General features: G+C 44.4%; 1 protein-coding gene and 1 pseudogene across 1 annotated transcript; one reads left to right on the top strand and one right to left on the bottom strand.

The window, feature by feature from the left end:
* Positions 1-897: 897 nt before the first annotated feature.
* The window catches only part of LOC104002214 (dexamethasone-induced protein-like), a 62,003-nt pseudogene continuing 36,219 nt past the window's right edge, over positions 898-26,681 (bottom strand).
* LOC100615492 (golgin subfamily A member 6-like protein 2) lies at positions 3,428-9,780 on the top strand. The gene is given in 9 exon segments (NM_001328295.1): positions 3,428-3,567; positions 5,818-5,847; positions 6,117-6,167; positions 6,256-6,349; positions 6,432-6,538; positions 7,785-7,843; positions 8,171-8,312; positions 8,608-8,925; positions 8,928-9,780. Coding segments are annotated over 9 exon segments (1,071 nt in total). The 5' UTR covers positions 3,428-3,516; the 3' UTR covers positions 9,147-9,780.

The following is a 26,681-nucleotide window of genomic DNA, read 5'->3' as shown; positions in this document are numbered from 1 at the left end:
AAAAACACAAGCCAGAGAAACGCCTGTGACCTGTGCTTTCCAAAGAGGGTTTTGGGAACTCAGTATGTAGGGGAGAAGGCAGGCAGGAGAGAAGAAAGGGAGGGGGAGCAGGCAGTGAAGCGGTGGTTACATTCTTAGGAAGCTCTAATTAGTGCTCAGTAAATCTTCATTTTACATAAGATAAGGTAAACATCTGAAAAGAGGAAGGAAAGAGTCAATTATGCAGCCATCTCAGGGTAGGTGGAAGAGTGATTGATCTCATGTTCTTGTTCTGTACCTGGGAAGATAAGCCTGTAATCAACATTGTCAGTGTCAGATTGAATAGAACTCAGTTTTACATCTTGAACTGAGGTTGCAGAGCCACGGTTACAATGGGCATATGCTTATTTTATAGGGGGACATGGATCCTGAAAGATTCAGGGGCCAGTAAGGAACATCCCTGTGAGCGATTTGTGAGGGGGGCCATATGGAGAGGTATGTGGCCTTTTGTGGTAGTGGGGACCTGGCTTATGTCTAATGCCATCACACAGGGTTGTGAAATGGCAGCTATCTCTTTGGGGAGAAAGAATGGCAGTGTTGCATGACTCAGCTCCCAAACTTAACGTCTCCCTTAGCATAACAGGTTTGGTGGTTCCAAGACTTTATTTTCTCTTACATATTAAAAAAAACTCTTAACAAAAGAGCTATGTGAGAGATAAAGAGGGTATTTCCTCATGATAAAAGGGTGCAACCAGAAGGGAGAAAAAGGAATTCTAAATGTGTTTATGCCTGGTAACTTAACCTTAAAACACACAGAACAAGCTTAACAAATGAAAAAAAAGAAATAAGTTGATGATCATTGTGGGAAAGTTTCATATCTGTGTCTCAGCCACTGGAAAATAAACAGACAAACATCAGTAAGGAAATAGAATCTTTAAAGGATGCATTTAACACGCTCCATCTAATTGAGATACGTGGTACACTACGCTCAACATGCAGAATACATATCCTTTTCAAGTGCAGAAGCAATATTTATAAAAATTAATCATATTTTTAATCATTGAGAAGACACAAATTCCAAAGAGTTTTAGTTATACAAATATTTAATCACAGTGGAAGTATAAGTTTGGAAATTAAGCAAAACATTTTCAGTATGGTAAAGGGATGAATAAAATCAAAGTTTGCTTTTTTGAAACACTGATAAAATTGATGGCCCCCAGCAAGATTGATTAACAAACCAGACAAAAGGCACAAATTCTAACCGCAGACCTTATAAGTATTAAAAAGATAAATGAATAATAGAACAACTTTGAAATTTTAGATAAAATGAACAAATTGATTCAGCAAACACAGGTTACCTAAATGAATATTCATATATATGTAATTGAACCTGTAATTAAACACCTTATAAAGAAAACTACAGTCTCACATGGCTTAATAAGTGAATTCTTTCCAAATGCTTAAGGAAGAAATAGCACACATCTTACATAAACTCTGTCAGAAATAGGAGAAGAAACATTTCTCAAATTGTCTAACCAGCATAGCTTTAATACTTCATATTAAAACCTCACAAGTCTGGGTGCAGTGGCTCACGCCTGTAATCCCAGCACTTTGGGAGGCTGAGGCGGGTGGATCACGAGGTCAGGAGATCGAGACCATCCTGGCTAACACGGTGAAACCCCGTCTCTACTAAAAAAAATACAATAAATTAGCCAGGGGTGGTGGTGGGCGCCTATAGTCCCAGCTACTCGGGAGGCTGAAGCAGGAGAATGGCGTGAACCCGGAAGGCGGAGCTTGCAATGAGCCGAGATCATGCCACTGCATTCCAGCCTGGACAACAGGGCGAGACTCCGTGGCAAAAAAAAAACACAGAAAAACTTAGACTCCACTTTCTCTTGTGAACGTAAGTACAAAACTACCAAATGAACTAGGAGCAAGCCCATCTCAACCATATATAATATGGTATTAATCATTTATCACAACAAAGTTGATTTAATTCCAGAAATGCAATGTTCAACATTCAAAAGCCAATCACTGTTAAGTTACTTTATCAACATAAAAAGATAAGAAAAAACACTGCTCAATCAAGAAAGAAAAAAGCAATTGATACAATTCAGTACCTATTCATAAATCTTAAAACCTGTGTAACAGAGAGGAAGCAACATGTGAGTTAAACACTCCCCCAGCTGAGAATAGTGACATAACTTATTTGCAGCCAAAAGATGAAAATTGCAGGCCAGGCGCGGTGGCTCATGCCTCTAATCCCAGCACTTTGGGAGGCAGAGGCGGGCGGATCACAAGGTCTGGAGGTCAAAACCAGCCTGGCCAACATGGTGAAATCTCGTCTCTACTAAAAATACAAAAAGAAATGAGTCGGGCGTGGTGTCATGCGCCTGTATTCCTAGCTATTAGGGAGGCTGAGGCAGGAGAATCGCTTGAACCATGGAGGCGGACATTGTGACAGTGAGCCGAGATTGTGCCACTGCACTCCAGCCTGGCAACAGAGCAAGACTGCGTTTCAAAAAAAAAAAAAAAAAAAAAGGATGAAAATTGAATTGCAGTATAATTTTACAACTTTTGAGAAATCTATGTTTTTCAGCTAAAAAGAGACAAACTCAGCCTTTTGACCTTTCATCTTTCCCTCCTTGGAAGGCAATCCAAGGCCTGGAAAAACAGCAGCCACATTGTGACCACAAGAATAGAAACCAGGCTAAGGAAGTATCAGGAAACTGAAAAGAACCCTGGACTGCCTTCCTCTGCACGTTTTAAGTGACAAAAATGAAATCTATATTTCTTTGTCACTGAATCAGATTTATTCTTTCTGTGGCTACATGTAGCCCTAAATGATGTATTAAATACTAAAATACATACTAAAATACACACTAAAATACTAAAATTTTGGTCTTGACTCCTGATCCCAGGTGATATGCCCATCTCAGCCTACCAATGTGCTGGGATTACAGGCATGAGCCACCACACCCACCTCAAAAGCTTTGTGTTTTTAAATATATTAGACATATCTCTAGTTTAAAAAAAAAAAAAACTTAACAATAATGTAGGAGAATAAGAGAAACTTTTTCCAAAAAAGAGAAATCACTGTGATTATTTTATCTTATTGGAATGTTGGATAATATAATCTGCTTTACTAATCATTAAGCACGCTGTAAATTTTCCATTACAACAGAATTTGTACCTCAACTAAGGTGATAAAGTTTTAAAGTTTAGAAAGTGAAAGCCAGCCCCGCCCCTCTCCCAGAGTGTGCGGGGACAGCAGTTCCATGGGCGGCTTTCCTTGTGACATCACAGGACCTTCATGACACGCAGCTGCCTGGCCCCGCCTCCTTTCCCTTTCATCTTTCTCATTGACCAATGGGCTTGGAGCATTAAGGCCACGCCCCTTTTCCGCATTCTAGTGCAGCCCTGGTGACGCCTCCTGTGGCTCAGTCACATAGCTGTGTGGTACGTGACTGGAGGCATATCACTGTCCTCGCCTGGATCACGCCAATGTGACCCCAACCCCACCACCCTCCCCACCCCATGATGTCCAAAAAAACCCAACAAAGAAAATTGGCTGGGACCAAGAAAAAGGTAAAATGCATCAGATTGCAGTACCCCAACCCCAACCCAGCCCCAGGTCCCCTCTGATGGCAGAACAGCTGCCAGAATCCGTGTCACTCCAGAGGCACACGGGGCCGGGCCCCCGCAATGCCTCTGGGCTCCCCCAACCAAAATCTCGTGTCAGCCCCAACCCCTCAGCAGTCCTGCCCCTGCCCTCACCGGTCACCCCAGGGTGACTTTCAGCCGGTGACTCGTGGGGCTCCCTGCTTTGTACTCTGCCCTCACCTCCTATTGTCCAAAAACGGATCTCCCTGGGCGCTTCGGGCTCACGTTCCCAAGGAACCGGATGCCCCAGCACCTGCCCTCACCAGTCACCCCAGGGTGACTTTGGGCAGGTGACTCCTGGGGCTCCCCACTCCATACTCGGCCCTCACCTACCGCTGCCCCAAGCCTGACTTCCCTGGGCTCTTTGGGCTCACGTCTCCAAGTACCTGGGTCCCAACCCTGTGACCCCACGCCAATCTCAAAGAGGCAACTTGGGCACAGCACTGATGGGATAATGGGTTTGGTTTGGTTTTCTCCCAGGCTTCTACTCTCCAGAGAGACTTTAACAGTTTTTTCTAAGTTCTCCACTTCATATTTGAATTCTCCATGGTTCTGGGACCAGAGTGCCCATCACTCAGTGATCTTTGAAGTGAGATTTGCTCATCTTCTGTGCAAGAGATCTTCGGAAACTGGACTTGACAACTTGAATCTTCCTCATCTCATCTCAACCTGGGGTACTTTGAGTGCCACAGGATACATATGGGGCATCTTTCTGAAGCATCAGTTTTCCTTGATTCTTGTGGGAGACACAAAACATTAATGTTCTTAGGGATGATAGTCACATCGATTTCAAAGAGTATACAAGACTTCTCTCTGAAATGCGGCTTGGGTTGTCCTCTTTCTGTTTAATTCCCACATTTAACAGAAAGGCTGCCTTCTGCCCTGAGGATACATGACTCTAAGAGGATGTATGACTGTAAACCACACAGTGTACACCTTCCTGCCTACTTTTTACTTTTCTACCTCTGCCTCTGGTTTTGGTCTCTGGCAGCTGCTGATTTGTGGCAACACCCCAGAGCTCAGAGTCAGAAGACTGAGTTTCAGTTCCATTATTGCCTTTCTTTTAGCCATGGTATCAATCCCTCTCAGTCACTAAGTGATTGCGACAACACCTCGTACAGTCGTTGGTGGCATTAAATCAGATCATCTATGAGAGTATTTTGTATAAACTGTAAAGTGACTGTAGGAGCTTGTAGTTCTCATGAGTATCACTGCTCCTCTTTTCCACAGTTCCCAGACTATCATCAGTGGAACAGTGCTGGTGTTGGTACTGGAGCAACCGACACCAAAAAGAAGAAAATAAGTAATGGCACTAACCCTGAGACAACCACTTCTGGGGGTTGCCATTCACCTGAGGATGTAAGTCTTGGCTGGCCGGTCTCCTGAGGACAGGAGGCATAAGGGGGGGGGTAGAGGGTAACTGTTAAGATTGTGGAAGGAACAACTGCCGGGTACTGGTTAAGAATTCTGGGTTTGAGTCCTACCTCTCTCTCCATCTGCGAGGGACACGGCTTAGGGAAAATTGTTCGAGTTCTTTGGATCTCTCTTTTCACATCTGTAAAATAGGGGTGGTAATGTTTTACTTACATGTGTAAAGTTTAAATCAGATTTGTTGTTGTTGTTTTTGTGTTAATCCCTAGTCCAGGGCCTGCTGTAAACTCCTCTCCTCTTTGGGCTTCCGTTTCCTGAGGAGGTAGAGTTAGAGTATCAGAGGTTTCTGTTTGCTCTGAGAGTCTGACATTTAAAGATTCACTAGAATGGAAACCTTGGGGCCAAGGGCTCCTGTCTGCCTTTTCCGTCCTATATCCCAGCAGTGAAGAACCGTCTCCGGCCCCTATGTGCTTGCTCAATGCTTGTTGAATGAACACATCTTTCTACATCACAAGCTAGCAGAAGGGTGGGCTTTTCTCACACTCTTATGTCGGAAGGTTTATGTTACTGTCTTTTCCAGAGAATCTAGTTTCAGACTTTCAGTTCTGTGGCTGTGGGCAAAAGCCAACAAAGACCCAAATCCTTTTTCTTTGGGCGTTAAGGAAAGTTGACCAGTTCGTGTTCCCATTGGGTCTAAGAACTTTGCCCTTAAAATCCATTCCTGACCCCTGCCTACCGCTTCCTGGCCTGGGGAATAGAGTCGAGGGGCCACCCTCAGTCACCTTCCTTTGACTCTCCCCACAGAAACAACAGAACCGAGCTCAGCTGAAAGAGGTAACATGGTTTCTTTCTTTGCTCACGACATGACCACTGGGTTTGGGGGGCACTCGGATGTAGAGGCCCCAGTCTCGTCTCGCCTACTCCCAGCCTGGGGAGGAAGGCTCACCTCCCAGCTTCCACCCCATCCCCACAGGGTCCCTGATAACCTGGTCCCATGGGTGGGCCTGTCCTGGGACAGTGGTGCCATTCTGGGGGCATGTCTCTTGCTGTGCCATCTCTGCCTCCCTCTAGGAAGAGCTCTGTCTTCCTCTTCTTTTCTATAGGAAAATAAGGCAAGCCACCAACATCAGCAAGCCCTAACGAGGCAGCTAGAGGTGAGTGGAGGGTGTGAAGTTCCCTCCTGTCCTCTGGAGAAGGTTTCTTTGCTTCTCTTTCAGCACTTGCTTGTCTTGTCTCCCAAAGGCCCAGGATCATACCATACGAATCCTTATGTGTCAGAAAACTGAACTGGAAACAGCGCTCCATTACAGCCAGGATACTGCCAGGAAATTTGAAGGTGGGAATCTGGGCACCCCGTCATCCTTCAACCTGGCACTTTCACAGGCCTTTGGGCTGCAGCTCAACCTCTCTCATTCCAGAAGATTCCAAGGATCTGGCAGGCCGCCTGCATCATTCCTGGCACTTTGCAGGAGAGTTACAGCGGGCTCTCTCTGCTATGTCCGCAGAGCACGAGAGGGCGGACAGGGTGAGTCCAACCACCTACCCGGTCCCCTGGGAGCCCAGCTTCGCAGATGGAGGAATGAGCCTAAAGGTCCCTTCTGCAGGATGCAGTGTCCTGCCCAGAAGACAGCATGGGCCATTTCTTGCTGCTTTTGTGCGTGGTTGTTAGAGGCAGGTTGGGGCTGAGTCAGCTGCTGTGGATGAGTTGTGGGGCGCTGTGGGGAGCGAGCACTGGACACAGAGCTCGGAGGCCAAGTGCCCACCCCACCCATACTTGGCTGTGGCCTTGGTCAAATCCTAGGCGGAGTTGAGGGTACTTGTACCATGGAGGTACAGAAGAGTATCTTTAGTATGTTACCATTTGTGTAGAGAGAGGGAACACATGTACGTGTGTGTGTGTGTGTGTGTACGTACGTATTATGGTAATATACATAAAACATGTTTGTAAGGATTCATAAAAAACTCAGGAGAGAGGAACAGTGTTGGGGGAAGATATTTCCCTTCTGTACCTTCTGAGGTTTGGACTATGCCAATGTATCATTCTTTCAAAAATCAACAAAGGATTAATTTCCTCCTCCTTATCTGTGCCCCTACCCCCAACCAAAAGAATGGGTTTAGAGAATCAGATATACCTGGGTGTTGAAATCCCAGCTCTAAGTTATCTTAGGCAAGCACTTAACCTTTAATACCCCATGTTTTGCATCTACACAATAGAGGTGATAATGATAACTGTCTCCTGTGGTGGTTGTGAGGATTAAATGGGATTGTTAGCTTAGTGCCTGGTGAAGCACTCAATAAAGGTTCCAACAGTGGTAGTAATAACAGTAATAGCAATAGCAAAATTATCTGATCTCTCTGGGCCCCTGTTAGCCAGCTATCAATTCAGTCTCTTTCCCTGTCCCTTCCACCCTTACTGAGTTCTCTGAAAAACAAGTGAGAGCCAGGTGCAGTGGCACATGCCTGTAATCCCAGCTACTTAGGAGGCTGAGGCAGAAGAATCGCTTGAAGCCGGGAGGCGGAAGTTGCGGTGGGGTGAGATTGCGCCATTGCACTCCAGCCTGGGCAACAAGAGCGAAACTCCATCTCAAAAAAAAAAAAAAAAAGAAAAGAAAAACAAATGACACCATGGGTTTGGAAACGCCTTGAGAACATGTTGGGTGTAACTGAGAGGGAGCAAGTGTTACTGTGGAGTATCAGTGTAGCTGTCGTTACTGGTCGTCCGGCTGCTCCTCTGCCTGCTGTATCCTGACTTGACCTTTCTCTATTTGCAGTACATCGAGGAGTTAACAAAGGAGAGGGAAGCCATGAGTCTGGAGCTGTTCAGGAACATGTAGGATGGGGGAGGAGGGGATGGGAGGTCTGAGAGCCCTTAGCGTGGGTGGTGTGCTGGGAGGTGGTGGGTCCAGGTGAGCATGGTAGGGGGTCATACAGGTTTACGTATGCGCAGGGAAGCTCCAGTGACGGCTGTGCCACTGACTCATGGGGTAGCCTCAGGCAACTCATGTCTTCTCTCTGGCCTGCCACCTGGGACTTTCAATTCCTGGGGTCCCTTCCAATGCCACGGTTCTGTGGTTGTGGGGTGAGGGTAGAGGGTCGATCACCAAAGCGGTCCTTTCTGTTCTTCGTTCATTCCTTTCTCTACTGCCTCTGGCCATAGCATAACCAATGAGGAGCTGAAGGAGAAAAATGCCGAACTACAAGAAAAACTTCGACTGGTAGAAACTGAAAAGTCTGAGATCCAGCTCCACATCAAAGAGATAAAAAGGAAACTGGAGACGGACAAAATCCCGCTGCCACAGGTGAGCGGCTGCAGCCCCAGGGGTTGTGGGAGCCCCATCCGGCTGGGACCATGGTCTAGGGATCATGCAGGGTGTGGGGAGGCTCCAGCCAAGAGCTGGAAAATTTGGGTCCTTGTTCTGGTCCCACCACAGAATCCTCTAGAGTGTGCTAAAAATCTACAAATTGGGACCATGCCTGGGAAATCAGAACCTCAGGGTTACGGCTTAAAATTTCTTTTTAAAGAATCATAGATGAAAACCGTTATTTTATAGATTACATTTATATACCTAGCTTATGACTCTATTTCCTTTTGAGGTTCAAACCAACACTTTGCAGGAGAAGATGTGGAGGCAGGAGGAGGAGCTACGGGATCAGGAGAAGCTACAGAAGCACGAGGAGAAGATGTGGAGACAGGAGCAGAGGCTGCGGGACCAGGAGCAGCAGATGCGGAAGCAGGAGCAGAGGCTGCGGGACCAGGAGCAGCAGATGCGGGAGCAGGAGCAGCAGATGCGGAAGCAGGAGGAGCAGATGCGGAAGCAGGAGGAGCAGATGCGGAAGCAGGAGGAGCAGATGGGGGAGCAGGAGGAGCAGATGCGGAAGCAGGAGGAGCAGATGCTGAAGCAGGAGGAGCAGATGCGGAAACAGGAGGAGCAGATGGGGAAGCAGGAGGAGCAGATGCGGAAGCAGGAGGAGCAGATGAGGAAGCAGGAGGAGCAGATGGGGGAGCAGGAGGAGCAGATGAGGAAGCAGGAGGAGCAGATGAGGAAGCAGGAGGAGCAGATGGGGGAGCAGGAGGAGCAGATGTGGAAGCAGGTGGAGAGGCTGCAATTCAAGGAGGAGAGGCTGTGGGATGAGTATGAGAAGATGCAGGAGGAAGAGGAGAAGATCCGGGGGCAGGTGGAGAAGAGGCGGGAGAAGAAGGAGAGGATGGGAGAGCAGGAGGAGAAGATGCAGGAGGAGCGGTGCTCAGAGCCCTGCCTCCCTCCCTCCAAATATCCTTCTGATATGAGCCACCCTGGCAGCCTGGAGCCTGCACGAGAGGCCGGGAAGGGTTATTCCCATGACAACCGCACTGCACAGCAGATCATGCAGCTGCCCCCTGGAATGAAGAACGCCCAGGAGCGCCCAGGCTTAGGCAGCACCTCCTGCATCCCATTCTTCTACGGAGGAGACAAGAAAAAGATCAAGATCATCAATATCTAAAAAGAACGGTCAACAAGGCCTACAGAAGTGTAAGCCACCATGTGACCTTGTGAATATAGTCTGAGAACAAACTTGAAAAAAAGAAAATTTATTTTAAATTGTGGCAAAATACTGGCCGGGCACGGTGGCCTGCACCTGTAATCACACCACTTTGGGAGGCCTAGGCGGGTGGATCACCAATCCCAGCTACGTGGGAGGTTGAGGTTGCAGTGAGCCGAGATCACACCACTGCACTCCAGGCTGGGTGACAGAGTGAAACTCCCATTTCAAAAAAAAAAAAAAAAAAAAAAATTCTACCTGAGGACTCTAATATCTATGTATGTTTCTGTTGTTTTTTTTGTTTGTTTTCTCCTTTTGTCTTGTGTTGTCTTGTCTTATGGCATGCCTAGTAAAGTTTTATCTGCCTTCAGAGAGTACTGACTTTGACTTTATGGCACACAATTGGCATTCAAGCAGATCGCCTTCATCTAGTTTGGGACTAAGCTGGCTCAAAGCAGGTTTTAGTTTTTGTGACAGCTGGTCTATTTTTTATTCTTTTGGACTCTTAGGGGTGGCCCTTCCAGGATCCCCACCAAGGTCTCATCTCCTTACTGGGCCCAAATTCTCATTAGGTCATTTCAGCCCTGTGAGAGTGCCAAACATTCAGCTAGGCTCTCCAGCCTCTTAACTATCACTTCATACTCAAGTTTCTTAGCCTCTTAGCCCTCTACTGTTGACCGATCACCAAATGTGGGAAAGCACTACAGACTGTCAGGATCACCTCCTAGGCCTGGTCACTCAAGTCCTGGCTGAGGTCTCCAATTACCTTCCAACAATTGTTTTTGATGGTGGGGGGAAGGGGGGACACATTTTTGTCCAGTTTTTCTAACTGTTCCTGTGGGGAGGCTAATCTATAACAAGCTACTCTGCCTTTAATGAATGTTGAAAACCCCCCTTTTTTTTTTTTTTTTTTTTTTTTTTTTTTTTTTTTGAGATGGAGTCTCACTCTGTTGCCCAGGCTCTAGTGCAGTGGTGCAATCTCTGCTCATTGTAACCTCCACCTCCTGGGTTCAAGCAATTCTCCTGCCTCAGCCTCCCAAGTAGCTGGGATTACACGCATATGCCACCACCCCTGGCTAATTTTTATATTTTTAGTAGAGACGGGATTTCACCATGTTGTCCAGGCTGGTCTCGAGCTCCTGACTCAGGTGATCTACCCGCCTCGGCCTCCCCAAGTGCTGGGATTACAGGCGTGTGCCACTGCATCCAGCCCATCTGTCTTTTTAAAAATGTTTCTAATTTGAGGTATAATTTATATTCCGTGAAATGCACAGATCTGGTTTACATTTTGATGACTTTTAACAAATGCATTACCCATGTAACCCACCTCCTTTGAAGATATGGAACATTTTATCATCCAGAAAGTTCTCCTGTGCTTTCATCCTGTCCGGCACTCCCCCAGCAGCTGATGAACGTGCTGAGGACATTGGTACAGGATTCTGGCCTCCCCAAAAGAGCTGCTTTGACAAGCCTGCTTGCCTTACCCAGCACTAAGGGTTCTCTCAAAATTTCCATCTTTAAACTGCTTGTACCTATAACCCTCCCACATCAAATCCATAGATAAACCAGCCCACAGCCTAATATTTACTGTATACCCAAGCTTTCAGAAATATGACTCCCAGGAGTGGGGACTGGTGGCTGCATCCCCTCCTCCTCCTGGAAGCCTCTACCAGCCTACAGAGCCCACAGAGTAGATCTCACCAGGCAGCCTGAGCCTGAAAGTGCCGTGGAGCCTCCTGCCGGTTCACCCTCACTACGGTGGCAGCTGCACGGGAGCACCTGGGCTCACTCATTAAGCAAGAAGACATTGGCTTGATACTGACACTCCAACCCCAGCCTGGGCGAGCCTGGCTGAAAGGCCCCTTCCTTCTGGTCAGACTGTGGGGAGACGCGGCGGAGCATACACACTCTACTGCCCTCCTCATGCTTCAGCTGTGCTTCCTTCTTAACAGAGGGAGCCACTCATGGATTTGGCCAAAGCCTTCCCGAGGGCTGTAGGTTTGACAGGCTGGGTGTGTAGGGGCCACCGTGCTAGAGAGAGAGACTGGTGTGTCAGAAGGCAGCCACCTGGCCAGAGGGGGGTCAATCCCCTTGGTAACCTCCTTCCCCCAGCTGGACACAGAGCCCTGCACTCTCCACATGTGACTGCTCCCCTCAGAGCTGCCACCAGAAGAGGGGTTCTAACCCTGTGGGTGGGGACATTGTGTTACTTTACAGTGGGCCATGGCTCCCTCTGACATCTCCAACTCAGAGGCAGTAGAGAGAAGATGAGAAATTCCCTGAGCCTCTAGTCCTAGCTACTTGAGAGGCTGAGGCAAGAAGGTCACTTGAGCCCAGGAGTTCAAGGCTGCAGTAAGCTATGATTACATCAACACATTCCAGCCTGAGCGACAGAGTGAGACCCAATCTCAAAAACAACAATAATAAGTTAAACATAAATCTAACTACCACATTATTGGCCAGGTGCGGTGGCTCACACCTGTAATCCCAGCAATTTGGGAGGCTGAGGCGGGTGGATCACGAGGTCAGGAGATGGAGACCATCATGGCTAACACGGTGAAACCCAGTCTCTACTAAAAATACAAAAAAATTAGCCAGGCATGGTGGCGGGCTCCTGTAGTCCCAGCTACTCAGGAAGCTGAGGCAGGAGAATTGCGTGAACCCGAGAGGCGGAGCTTGCTGTGAGCTGAGACGGCGCCACTGCACTCCAGCCTGGGCGACAGAGCGAGATGCCATCTCAAAAAAAATAAATATGTAAGCATTCCACATTATTGACCAATTCCACTCCTAGGTATAGACACAAAGAATTAAAAGCAGACACTCAAGACACTCATAAACCAATGTTCATAGCAGCATTACTCACAACAGTCAAGAGATGAAAGCAACCTGATTGCCCACTGATGAAGGGATAACATGTGGCTTACATATATAATGGAATAGCATTGAGCCTTTAAAAGAAAATTCTGACACATGCGGATGAACCCCAAACACCTAAGAAGTTCAATAACCCAGTCACAAAAGGACAAATACTGTATGATTCCCCTTATAGGAGACACCTTGAGTAGTCAAATTCTGAGACAAAAGTAGAATGGTGGTTGCCTGGGGACAGAAGGAGTTAGTGTTTCATGGATACGGAGTTTCAGTTAGAGAAAGGGCAAAAGTTGTAGAGATGGATGGTGGTGATGGCTGGGCAATAATGTGAATATACTTAATGCCAATGAACTGTACACATAAAAATGATTAAAATGGCAAGTTTTACGGTATGTATATTTTACCACGATATTTAAATTTTTTTAATTACATTTTTTAAAATTGTTACCAAAAAATACGAATAATCCATCCAAGTTATTTAGAAAAGGAGCGTCAGATCAAGCTTTCCAAAGTGTCAAAACTCAGAAGATTACCTGGTTGCTTGACCCACACCCAGGTCTCCAGAATTGACTTGGCCCTATATACAGGTGCAGGAGTTTCGTCTTCATCTTTTTTCTCTTTGTCATTCAGATCTTCTTTCTTTGTTCCACTTGGTTCGACACTATCATCTGCAGAATTAAAAAATTTTTAAATCTGTCACCGCTTTTCAGAATGTCATACCATTAGTCTCTGCGAATGTCCCTCCCCGAAAAGTTACAACACACATCATTAACTGAATGGCATGCGGTGTCCCCCACCCCAGGGCTGTGAGCATGCGTGACTAATAAACTGCTATTTCATCTGTCCAGTGTCAGTGTCCTATGTTCAGCCATCCCATATCCCTAGGGAAGGAATCTTCTAGGGTTATAAACAGAACTTTAATCAATCTCTCCTTGGTTATTTTACTGGTTCCATGATACAGCTTTTTCTGTGCAAAAGATCTGAACAGAAACTTCACAGAGGATACAAGAGTGGCAAAGAAGAACATGATATTCAGCATTCTTAGCCATTACGGAAGTGCAAATTAAAACCACAATGAGATCCCACTAGACTTGTTAGAATGGCTCAACTAAAAAACACTGATAACACCAAGTGCTAACAAAGACACAGAGCAACAGAAACGTCACAGATTGCCAGTGGGAATGCAAACTAAAACAGCCACTTCGGAAAACAGTTCAGCGCATGACCCAACTTTCACACTACTAGGTCTTTATCCTAGGGAAATGGAAACTATATTCACATAAAATCTGTAGAGAAATGCTCACAGCAGGATTACAATTGGGAAAGAAAAATGGAAACAACCACAAGGTCCTACAATGGCAGAATGGATAAACACCATGTGGTACATCCAAATGATGAAATACTAATCAGCAATAAAAACAACTATTAATACACAGAACAGCAGATAAATCTCAAACATATAACTGGGAGTAAATGAAGATGGTTTCAAAACGTTACTTAAAATATGGTTCCACTCACATGACATTCTCAAAAAGAATACTCTATACTGATGGAGAACAGATCCGTGGTTGCCATGGTATGAGACCAGGGAACACGTGATAAAAAGGAGCAGCACAAGGGAGCTTTTGGGGTGAAGAAAATTCTCCATCCTGATGATGATGGGGGTTACATGAATCTATAGAGGTCAAAATTTACTGAACTACATACCACAATAAAATAAATTTCATATAAGTTTTTTAATAAAAATATGTTGGCTGGGTGGGTGTGGTGGCTCACACCTGTAATCCCAGCACTTTGGGAGGCCGAGGCGGGTGGATCACAAGGTCAGGAGTTCGACACCAGCCTGGCCAACATGGTGAAACCCTGTCTCTACTAAAAATACAAAAATTACCCAGGCTTGGTGGCACATGCCTGTAATCCCAGCTACTTGGGAGGCTGAGGCAGGAGAATGGCTTGACTCTGGAAGGCGGAGGTTGCAGTGAGCTGAGATCACACCATTGCACTCCAGCCTGGACCACCGAGTGAGACTTCATCTCAGGGAAAAAAAAAAAAAAAAAAAAAAAAGAAGAAGAAGGAAACTATCTAGGTCCAGGGAGAACAGCTGGAATACAGTCTGGTGGAATCATGTCAGAGCAGGGAGCTGGGTCTGGAGGGCTGGAGTAGGGTGCAGCCCCACTCTAGGAAGGAACTAGGAAAGGCATCCTGGGTGAAGCAAGAGCCGAGTCCCGTTCTGCAACAGGTGAGCATTTATCCTGATCTGAGAAACTACATGCAAATTTAATACGTCTCACTTAGCCTCTTATTTTCCTTAACAGCATGGAAAATGAGAGGACAAACAATTCAGAAGGTTAAGACATGAAATACATTTAATTCAGAAATCATACACAGAAAGGTAGGAAATGAATGGGGGAAAAAAGCAGCTAATGGAAAGTGAAAATGGGCCAGATGCGGTGGCTCACGCCTGTAATCCCACCACGTTGGGAGGCCGAGGTGGGCGGATCACTTGAGGTCAGGAGTTTGAGACCGGCCTGGCCAACATGGTGAAACCTGATCTCTACTAAAAATATCAAAATTGGCCCGGCATGGTGGCAGCCACCTGTAATCCCAGCAGCTCGAGAGGCTGAGGCAGGAGAATTGCTTGAACCTGGGAGGCAGAGGTTGCAGTGAGCTGGAATCTCGCCACTGGACTCCAGCCTGTACAACAGAGTAGGACTCTGTCTCAAAAAAAAAAAAAAAAAAAAAAAAAAAAAAGTGAAAATAACCTAACATGTACTATGCAAAGCATCTGACCTAACAACAATACATTACCCTTTTAAATCTTTACAAACAACCTTGAAGGAGGCAGGCTTTGTTGTCTCCAGTTTACCAAGGTAGATAGACATCTTGGGTCACAGAATACACAGCAGAACCCGGCCAGAAACACAGCTCAGGTGAGAACACAGGTGCTGGCTCTAAATGCCAGACTCTGCCCTACGTGTGTGTATGTGTGTGTGTGTTTGGGGTCACTAACCACAGCCCAGGGGCCAAACCCAGCCCACAGCCTCTTTGTGTATGGTCTGAACGCAGAAGTAAGTATTTTACTTTTGTTGTTCTTTTGAGACAGAGTCTTGGCTCATCACAACCTCTGCCTCCCAGGCTCAAGCGATTCTCCCAGGTTCAAGTGATTCTCCTGCCTCAGCCTCCGAGGAGCTGGGATTACAGGCGTGCATCACCATGCCCGGCTAATTTTTTGTTTTTAGTAGAGATGGGGTTTCACCATGTTGGCCAGGCTGGTCTCGAACTCCTGACCTCAGGTGATCCGCCTGCCTCAGCCTCTAAAAGTGCTGGGATTACAGGTGTGAGCCACCACGCCCGGCCACTGTATTTTATATTTTTTAATAACTGAAAAACAATCAAAAGAAAAACAGTATTTTGTGACTTGCAAACATTCTGTGGACTTCATCTTTTGGTGTCCATAAATACACTTTCCAGAATGAACGTCCCCTGCCCGCTGACGTGGTATTGTCTGTGGCTACTTTGGCACTAAATCTGCAAGGTCTCATGGCTATGACAGAGACCATAGGGTCCACTGAGACCTTAAAATATTTACTTTCTGGCCCTTTAGAGAAAGTAGGCCACCCCTACCCTACAGCTGGCTATAAATTTTACACATTAAAAAAATGCAACATTCTTAATTTTAAACTCAGTATACTGGAACACTGCTCATCTCCCTTCTTCAAGATGAAAAGCTTCGACAGTCACCAGGAAGCAGACAAGAACCCTAAGTACACCTCAAGAGTTATTCTCAGGAGCATAAATTACAACACTTTACAACAGCAAAAGCAGGATGAAGTCACTGGAGGCCATGAAAACAACCAAGAGTAATTAGCACCACCAGCTCAAAGACCACACCACATCAACTTCAAAGTTGTCTACTCTTCCTTTCACTACTGTAGGGTTCAAAGTATACATAGAGAAAATCGAACACATACTACCCAAACACATTGCTTATGGAATGCTGCAGAGAAGGGAAGCAAGACCTCCCATTGGCCAGGTGTGGTGGCTCACGCCTGTAATCCCAGCACTTTAAGAGGCCAGTGTGGGAGGATCACTTGCACCCAGGAGATCAAGACCAGCTTGGCCAACACAGCAAAACCCCATCTCTACTAAAAATACAAAATACGGCTAGGCGTGGTAGCTCACATCTGTAATCCTAGCACTTTGGGAAGCCGAGGTGAGGGGATCACTTGAGGTCAGGAGTTCCAGAGCAGCCTGGCCAACATAGTGATACCCCATCTCTACTAAAAATGTGGCTCACGCCTGTAATCCCAGCACTTTGGGAGACCGAGGCGGGTGGATCACAAGGTCAGGAATTCGAGACCAGTCTGACCAACATGGTGAAACCTCGTCTCTACTAAAAATTCAAAAATTAGCCGGGCATGCTGGCGTGCACCTGTAATCCCAGCTACTCAGGAGGCTGAGGCAGAGGATCGCTTGAACCTGAAAGGCGGAGGGTAGTGGTGGCGGGCACCTGTAATGCTAGCTACTCGGGAGGCTGAGGCAGGAGAACTGCTTGAACCCGGGAGGCAGAGGTTGCAGTGAGCCAAGATCACGCCACTGCACTCCAGCCTGGGCAACAGAGCAAGACCCTGTCTCAGAAAGTAAAATAAAAAATTCATAGTCTTAATAATGGAAAACAAAAACATTTACTGAATGTCAAAACGTCTCCCTAAAAACCCCAATCAGTTGGGTTCTACGTAAAGAACAATTATGCTCTGCTTTCTAACCATGATTTTTAAAAGAACAAAGGACAAAAAAAGTCATCAAATGTGGTCCAGGCACAGTGGCTCACACCTGTAATCCCAGCACTTTGGGAGGCCAAGGAGGGTGGATCATGAGGTCAGGAGTTCAAGACCAGCCTGGCCAATATGGTGAAACTCTGTCTCTACTAAAAATACAAAAATTAGCTGGCCGTGGTGGAGGGCACCTGTAATCCTAGCTACTCTGGAGGCTAAGGCAGAGAACTGCTTGAACCCAGGAGGCGGAGGTTGCAGTGAGCCAAGATCATGCCACTGCACTCCAGCCTGAGAGACAGAGCAAGACTCCCTCTCAAGAGGAAAAAACAAAAACAAAAATTCATGAAATGTAATAAATAAAATATACACTTTGGATTTTTCCATGTACTTAGCTTTTCTTAGAGCATCTTTTAGAATTATTGTTTCACAAACAACACTTTGGGAAACGTTTTAATTTATTAACAAATACTGGAGGGCTAGGAAGAAGAGGTTAAGACTTTTCAAAATATAGAGAATGAATTACTGATACGTATAAAAAAAAAAAGGTTGCTGACTCCTGTCATGGAAGGCACTGTCATATGGACACTCCTAGCCTCAGCATCTGGAGGTCCGGAAAGGGAAAATTTCAAGTCAGAGAGAATTCTATATATACCATTTATTTGGAACCTTCAGCCCTTAAGATCCCAACATTATGACCTCAGTTTCAACATAATTGTCCTTAGTCCTTGTATTGTTTACAAATACAAAACAAACAGCTCAACTGAACTAACTCTTTTCTCTCCAGAAACACAAACAAAAGACCTCATAAAAGGAGTGAGTTTCTAGCGGCCATAATTACTGCAACTTACTTCTCCAATTTTCCCCTCCACAGTTAACTCAACAGCTCAAAAACTATCAGTAACAAACAACAGTCACCATGATATGGTTAGGAGTGTAGCAGATTTCTCAACCAGTAATAATAATTAAGAAAAAAATTTTGCCTATTAATAAATCTCGTTTCCTGCACTTGCAAGAAACTAATTAAAAGGCAGCCCTGCACAATCTACAAAAACAGCCATGAAGACTGTTACATTTTAAGTTACAGGAAACAAACCTGATCCTCTAATATAGCAAGAAACAACTGACTTCCCCTTACATACCCTAAAAAAAAGCCTTACACGAGAAATTTAAACATGGAAGCAGAAATACACCAAGAAAAAGACATGTCAGACCCCACCTGTATATCTGTTTTCAACCATTCGGTGTCAAGGCGAGCCTGGGCAGCCAAACACAAAGATTCAGAGGGCATCTTTTCTCCAGCTTCCTCCCAGTTCTCAGGCCTGCAAGTAAACATACATGTTGAAGACCTAACGCTTTTTACTATTTCACAAAGACACTCCGGAAAGGTTTAATGCAGAAAAAAAAAAAAAAAAAGAGAGAGAGACAGAGAACAAAAAGATGGGAGAGAAGAGCTGGGGGACGGGAGTGAAGTGGAGAGAGGGAAAGAGGGAACAGATGGAGGGAGAGGGAGGTGGGGAAGGGAAAGCCTCCTTCCAAGGTAGGCAGGGTGTGCCTGGTTTCTCAGGAGGCCAGATCACAATGTCATCCCCCTGCCCTCAAATCCAAAAGGTACACACACACATGACAGAAAGCCCATCGTTTTTTGTTTTGTTTTGAGATGGAGTCTCCCTCTGTCACCCAGGCTTGAGTGCAGTGGCGGAATCTCAGCTCACTGCAAGCTCCACCTCCCGGGTTCACACCATTGTCCTGCCTCAGCCTCCCGAGTAGCTGGGACTGCAGGCGCCCGCCACCACGCCCAGCTAATTTTTTGTATTTTTAGTAGAGACAGGGTTTTGCCGTGTTAGCCAGGATGATCTCGATCTCCTGACCTCGTGATCCGCCCGCCTCGGCCTCCCAAAGTGCTGGGATTACAGGCTTGAGCCACCGCGCCTGGCCAAGAAGCCCACAGTTTGAACGACAAATGACAGCAGCATGAATCTGCCGCTTTACCCTACAGCAGGGCGCCTGCGTGAAACAAATTACTCAAAAGGATCACCTGCAGAAAAACCCACAGCCACCACCACTTAGACATGGAGACAGACCCGAGGCTGCGCCGCGGGCGGTCCGCGCAGGCCCCCGTTCGGCCGCCCGTCAACCCAGCGCCCGCACCTCCTCCGACGCTGGCAGCCCCGGTGCCCCAGGCCGGGACCTGACGCGCAGGGCCCAGCCGCCTTGCCCCGCTGGCTTGCGGACACAGCCTCCTAGCAGCCGCTGGCTCAGGCGGCGCCAGGGATCCTGACGCCTCTCCCGACCCCCGCCACCCGCGCTTAGGGCCAATCGCAAGGCGGCTCCGTGGGCGCAGCCAATGGGGAAGAGGAGCGCTTCGCCGCTCCTCCGGACTCTCCCGCTTCCTGCAATGCGGTTTATCTTCCTACTTGGGAGCCCACCGGCTGAGGCCAGGGGGCAACCGCAGGCGCCAGAAGGCGGGATTTCCGCGGCACGCAGGCACACCCGCACTCCTACGGAAGTCAGTTTCTCACCACCTGAATTATTTGAACTTAGCACCACTAAACGTGGAGCAATCAGGTACAGAGTGCTTCCAGACCTCATGTAATAGAAATCACTGAGATCATCTATTTTTTTTTTTTTTTTTTGAGACAGAGTCTCATTGCGTCGCCGAGACTGGAGTGCAGTGGCATGGTAGCGGCTCACTACAACCTCCACCTCCCGGGTTTAGGTGCCTCAGCCTTCCGAGTAGCTGGGATTACAGGCATCTGCTACCACACCTGGCTAATTTTTGTATTTTCAGTAGTGACGGGGTTTCATGATGTTGGCCAGGCTGGTCACGAACTCCTGACCTCTGGTGATCTGCCCGCCTCAGCCTCCCAAAGTTCTGGGATTACAGGTGTGAGCCACCGTGCCCGGCCTATTTCATATTTTAAATATAAGAAAAGTAGAACTTGGCCAGGTGTGGTGGCTCACACCTGTAGTCTTGGCACTTTGGGAGGCTGAAGTGGGAGGATTGCTTGAGCCCGGGAGTTCAAGACCAGCCTGGGCAACATAACAAGACCCTGTCTATTCAAAAAATAAAATTAGCCAGGTGAGGTGGCACGTGCCTGTGGTCCCAGCTACTCGGGAGGCTGAGGCAGGAGAATCGCTTGAACCCCAGAGGCGGAGGTTGCAGTGAGCCGAGATCGTGCTACTGCACTCCAGCCTGGGAGGCAGAGCCAGACTCCATCTCAAAATAATAATAATAATAAGCTTGGGCGGTGGAGGGCCACCCCCGGGCATTGGCCACCTGTGGAGTGACTTGGCTCTTGGCTCCCTGGCAGCCAGCTTCTGGGTCAGGCATCTTCGTTGGTGACTGCCCTTTCAGCTCTCCTGGTGTGGCCGTGAGTGGTGTGGCACTGCCGTGACCCATCTTTTTGTCTTAAAGATGCATCCTGACTTACCACCACACTTGCACACTCAAGAATGCAACATCGTGATTAACTTGCTAAAAGAATGTCACAAAAATCATAGCATCCGAACATTTTTTGGTCATTGCAATGATCTGGATCAGGCAATGAGAAAATAAATGCTTGAAGAATGAGTACATGGAAAAGAGGACCAAGAGCAGAGAGTATGGCAATTTGATGCAAAAGAGACTTTTTTTTTTTTTTTTTTTTTGAGACGGAGTCTTGCTCTTTCACCAAAGCAAGTGCAGTGGCTCAATCTTGGCCCACTGCAACCTCCGTCTCCTGGGTTCAAGCAATTCTCCTGCCTCAGCCTCCCACGTAGCTGGGACAACAGGCCTGTGCCACCACACCCAGCTAATTTCTGTATTTTTAGTAGAGACAGTTTTCACCATTTTGGCCATAGCCAGGATGGTCTCGATCTCCTGACCTTGTGATCTGCCTGCCTCAGCCTCCCAAAGTGCTGGGATTACAGGAGTGAGTTGCTGTGTCCAGCCGCAAGAGAGACTTTTTAATTCTCCAGAGGAATCTGAAAAATAAGTTGCATTTTCACTGGATGCCTTGGCTGAGAGAAGACCAAAAGGCTATGGGTTGGCCCGGGCATGGTGGCTCACACCTGTAATCCCAGCACTTTCGGATGCCGAGGTGGGTGGATCACCTGAGGTCAGGAGTTCAAGACCAGCCTGACCAATATGGTGAAACGCTGTCTTTACTAAAAATACAAAAATTAGCCAAGCGTGGTGGCAAGGGCCTGTAGTCCCAGCTACTCGAAGGCTGAGACGGGAGAATCTCTTGAACCCAGGAGGCAGAGGTTGCAATGAGCCGAGATCACGCCACTGCACTCCAGCCTGGGTGACAGAGCGAGACTCCGTCTCAAAAAAAAAAAAAAGAAAACGCAGAGTGCATAGCACATGGTAGATACTGACACTGCACTGAGTCTCTTACACACATCGTCTCATTTTACTCTCACAAAACCCCAGGAGTTTGGTATCTTTATTCTAATTTTTGAGAAACTGAGGCTCAAAAATATTAGGGATATGTCCAAGGTCACACAATGAGTAATTTGTAGATCTGAAATGCAGACAGATCTCTCATTCTGAGCCAAGCGCTTCGACAGCACAGAAGGTAGAGAAACAAAAGTTCCCTGTGGAGTTGTGGGATGCTTATTGAAGGTAGCTCATTTGGTGTGGAAACCAAAACACAAATGTGCATTAGCGGGAGTCAAGGAGGAAGGAGGAGGGAGGGGAGTAGAGAATTTCATTGCAGGCTGAAGGAAGAGAATGCTAAAGATATTAATTTGTGAAAAAAAAACTTGGCAGTTTTAGTAATTTACTGGTGTGAGGAGAAATAAAGTTAAGAGTATGAATGGTGTGGCGGCAGATCATATGAGAGGTATAGTGAAAATTTACAGAATCTGCTGACCCCAATGTCAACAAAATTAATGGGGCCCAGCTCTGTACCTGCCGTGACCAAGTTTTAAATTTTTCTGTAGATAGGCTGTTCCTTCCAAAGCTTAGAGATTAAGCATATATATATATATATATATATATACACATAATTTTTTTTTTTTTGAGATGGAATCTCGCTCTGTCGTCCCAGGCTAGAGTGCAATGGCATGATCTTGGCTCACTACAGCTTCCGCCTCCAGGATTCAAGCGATTCTCCTGCGTCAGCCTCCTGAGTAGCTGGGATTACAGGCACGTGCCACCATGCCTAGCTAATTTTTGTATTTTTAGTAGAGACGGGATTTCATCACGTTGGTCAGGCTGGTCTTGAACTCCTGACCTCGTGATCTGCCCACCTCAGAATCCCAAAGTGCTGGAGTTACAGGCGTGAGCCACTGTGCCCGGCCACATTTATATATTTTTAATTGAAGCCACTAGACCTCAGCATGTGGTCTAAACAAAGGCTCTTCTCCTAGTTCAGTCCATTTTCCATGATATCAGGTTCTCCAAAGGATGAACCCAAGAGGTTCTTGTTAGCTGAAGACAAAGTGAAAGGCTGACAATGACATGCAAATTCAGTAGAGCAAAGAATACACATTTATAGTAGAATAATACAAGAATTTTTTCTTTTCTACCATACCAAAAAAAAAATGCTTACAATGCAGGTACATTAATTTTATATTAAAAATATCCTTAGGTTGACCTCTGATGTTTTGCTTTTGCATCTGCCGTAAGCCTTAAGGCATTTGGCATTCCCATTTTCACAAACCTAACTTAGTAGACTAAATAGCTATGCTAAGCATTTCACTTGCTTTCTATTATTCTTTGGCTGTAGACTATCACATAATGTGAGTGTTATTGATTTTATACATGTTAATTTCTCCTACCACGTACTATAGCAAGCTATACCTTTAGCATTTTTTTTTTTTTTAGGTTTTTGGCTTATAGGAAGGTATCTCCTAAACCATAAAACGTATCCCATATTATTTTTTTCATAATTTATTTATTGAGCTTTGCTGTATGTAGCTTTTTGAAGTAGATTTTATAGTTTAGAATTGTTGCTTTCCTTTTTTAATCTTTCACTCTTCATTTTTATTGAGCTATGAATTAACTGTCTTTATTGTAGCGGTAAAACCATTTGTAATAGTCATAGTTTGATTGAGTGTACATAAATAAATAAAACCCCTACGTTAAACTGGGAAGTGACATCAGCCTCTTTTTATTTTTTCATTTAAATTCTGAAAACACATGGAGATGAGTGTCCTTCGTTTCTACCTTAAATGGGTTGTTACAACTGAAGGTAATAGGGGCAGTCAGTTAGCACAAAACAAATGGGCAGCTACACACAAACAACATTTTAAAGATAAAACATGGTTATTTAGAAGGTTGCTTCCATATGTGCTATGAGTTATGTATGAGTATCAAGGAGAGAAAACATTAACAACTACCTGGTAATCATTTATGCTCTTATGGAAAACGAGCAGTGACTCCATAATGTCCCCAAAATGAGGCAACAGTCTGTCACTGTAGCAAATGATGAGAGGGCCCTTGAGCTAGCAGGCTGGGGCACATTCTACAGCCCCTTTCCTTTGTCCTGTAGGAAATTCAACTTTCACATATGAGAAATACTAAAGGAATTTTCTCAGCATTCACATAAAAATACTCTAAGAATAAAGATAAAAAAGGAATATATCAACTCTTGTAATAACTAGAAACATGTTGCTACAAAACAGATGAAAAAAGGAATGAACACTTATACATTCCAACATAAATTTTAAGGGTGTAATAAAACATAAAGAGACCATGAAGTGAAATGCAAGAGCATGGGGAAGAGATAGCCAGAAAGTGCAATAGCAACTGGCAGAATCCATGAAAGAAATAGGATTTAAAAACAAAATCATTGTAGAAAAAAAAAAAAAAAACTAAATTGTAAAGAGAACAAGGGAGACTGAACCCCAAATAATGTAAGGGTCGTAAAGGGTGTAAGTGAGAGAAGAATATGTAATAAGTCCTCTCCCCGTCCAAAAATCCAAAAACTGTAAAACATAGGATAGAATTAGAAAAAAGTTATTGCCTATATTAAGCCAAGATAGATCATCATAAGCACATATATTTACATTACCGTGTAGTATATGCTTATATATGTTATCAGAATGTTCAACACCAAGATATATCTGTGTATGGGACTAGGACTTTAAAGATTAAGAAAGCATTATGTGAGGGCTTAAGCAAAAATAGTCAACTTAGAGAAAAAGAAAATCATTTTGGCATCAGAGTTTTCCACAGCAAAAGTTAACACCAGAAAATGGGGGGAAATATTGAGAAAGAAGAGAAGGGAGAAGCAAATGGTTATCCTTATCCTTGCAAGATATCTATCAGCTATAAAGTGTACAGTTATAAGCACCCATAATTGCAGGGAACACTGTTTACAGAAAGTTCTTATTAAGAGATTTACCACAGGACAAAGTTCAATCAACCTAGTTCTGAGTAGGTAAAATACTACCAGTAAGGCAAGAGGTAAGCATTCAATGCGTCATATATAGATTTAAGGGATACATGGTGTAGAAAATGTAAAAAGATATTTTACTGATGATTCTGATAATGTACAAATGATTCAACTGTAACAACTAGGAGGAGAGAGTAAAAGAAAGGGGAAAGTAGGAATTAGCTCCCTGATTGCCTCGTCTATAATAGCTGAGAGTAATGGGTTCATTTTAAATCTCAAAATTTGCCCATAATAGTATGAAAACATTAAGTGGCACAAAGGCAAATATTAAGAAATATCCTGCCACAAAAATCAAATAGTTCAGGAGAAGCTGAGAAAGTGAAAATAGCATAGAGTCTAATTTAATTGCAACTCATTGTGGGGAACCATTAGGTATTATCTAAGTAAATGGAGAAAAATATAAATGCAGGTAAAATTACAAAAATAACAACCAGAAAACTACATCTTTCTTATCAATAAAAATAAATTATCATTTAACAATATAAAATATTTAATAATAATAAATACTAAATTTTACAATACATATACAAGAAATACACCAAAATCAAATAGAGCCAAATTTTTTTAAAATAAAATGCTCAACAAATACCAAATAGATAAATGCTAACAAATGAATTATCAACCTATTTTTATTGTCTTCTCCTTGCTTATTTTTTTAAATTCCTTTTTAAAATTTTGTTTAGATACTTTAAAATTACTTTTTATATTATTTTCTCTAATAATTCTAACCTTCTGGTTTTCTCGACATTTCTGCTGTTTCTATCACAATATCTATTTTCCTTGAGTGTTTTCTTGTTGGTGGTGTTCTTTTCTGGTTTGTATTTGTTTTGTTTGTTTGTTTTGGTTTTGATTGAAAGAAATACAACAATGGAAGCTCACACTACTGCAGGGTGCTTCTCCAGATTTTGCCTATCACTCATAATTCTACTTTTATTTACTTTTCAGATTCCTCAGTCAGTTGCTTATTGTACTTTTCATAGTTTTAGTTGTAATCAACATGTAAGATAGGCTACAGGGAGCTTATCCTGCCACAAAATACCAGAAATCCATCTTTTTTTTTGTTTCTTAAAAAAAGTCATGTTGAACTTGTAATTTGTAGGAAGGAACGCACATTTAGAGGCGTACATTTTCCATGACATGGACAAATCATTGAACAATGTTAAGTCTCTATTTCAGCAAATACAGAAAAGATATGATTCACAGGACAAGAAAGCTGACAGTTAAGAACTTACATGCAAAGGCATTTCGACAAATAATATAATCCATCCTACTCCTAAGAGAGGAAAATTTGTATTAATGAAACTTCTACCAGGTATCACTTTCACCTCAGTTAATCCACAAACATTAAATCAGCAACATTTTGTGATAAACCATATCCAAAAGAGTTGATTGATGAAATGTCATTAATAGAACAGCAGTTATCCATGATTAAAAATTCATCAATCACCCATACACCAAACTTAATTCCATCTTATACTAAGCACATACACTACACTGAAAACTGTCAACTTCTGATGATCTAAAAATGTCTCTTCTATGACCATGTGATCACAATGACATAAAGAATACAGAAAATTCATAGATGGTCAGTTAAAAAAAAGCTTCCGTGAAGCAATAAACTTTCCTTAAAAATGCCAAAATAGTAACATAGACTGCATAATGTAACACTCATTTTACTGACATAATCTGTTGAGGCATTTTGTTAATCAATACTTTCTTTTATATATACTTATAAATGTCATACCAGAATTACACATTTTCTAATGAAATACAAAAGCATAAAAGAATCATATTCATAAGTTGATTTTAATCATTGTCTCGGTTCAATATTACAAACAAGTGTAATTATGGTACAAGTACAAAACAAATGGTGATTAAAGCATGTCAGAAAACAGATGTTCCTGCATACAGATGGACAATCCAATTAATACTTCTCAAATAGAAAACAGCTATTTACTCCTTACTAATGAATGATATAATTATTTATCATTATTGCAGCTTGGTTTTTTAATGTCTCCATGAAGAGCTTAAATATAATTTTCCTAAAGATGCATTTGGGCCGGGCGCCGAGGCTCAGGCCTGTAATCCCAGCACTTTGGAAGGCCAAGGCAGGCGG

This window comes from Pan troglodytes, chromosome 16, assembly GCF_028858775.2.
Source record: "Pan troglodytes isolate AG18354 chromosome 16, NHGRI_mPanTro3-v2.0_pri, whole genome shotgun sequence".
NCBI lineage: Eukaryota > Metazoa > Chordata > Mammalia > Primates > Hominidae > Pan > Pan troglodytes.
Note: the sequence above shows the minus strand (reverse complement) of the source record. Positions and strands in the feature narration are given on the sequence as shown.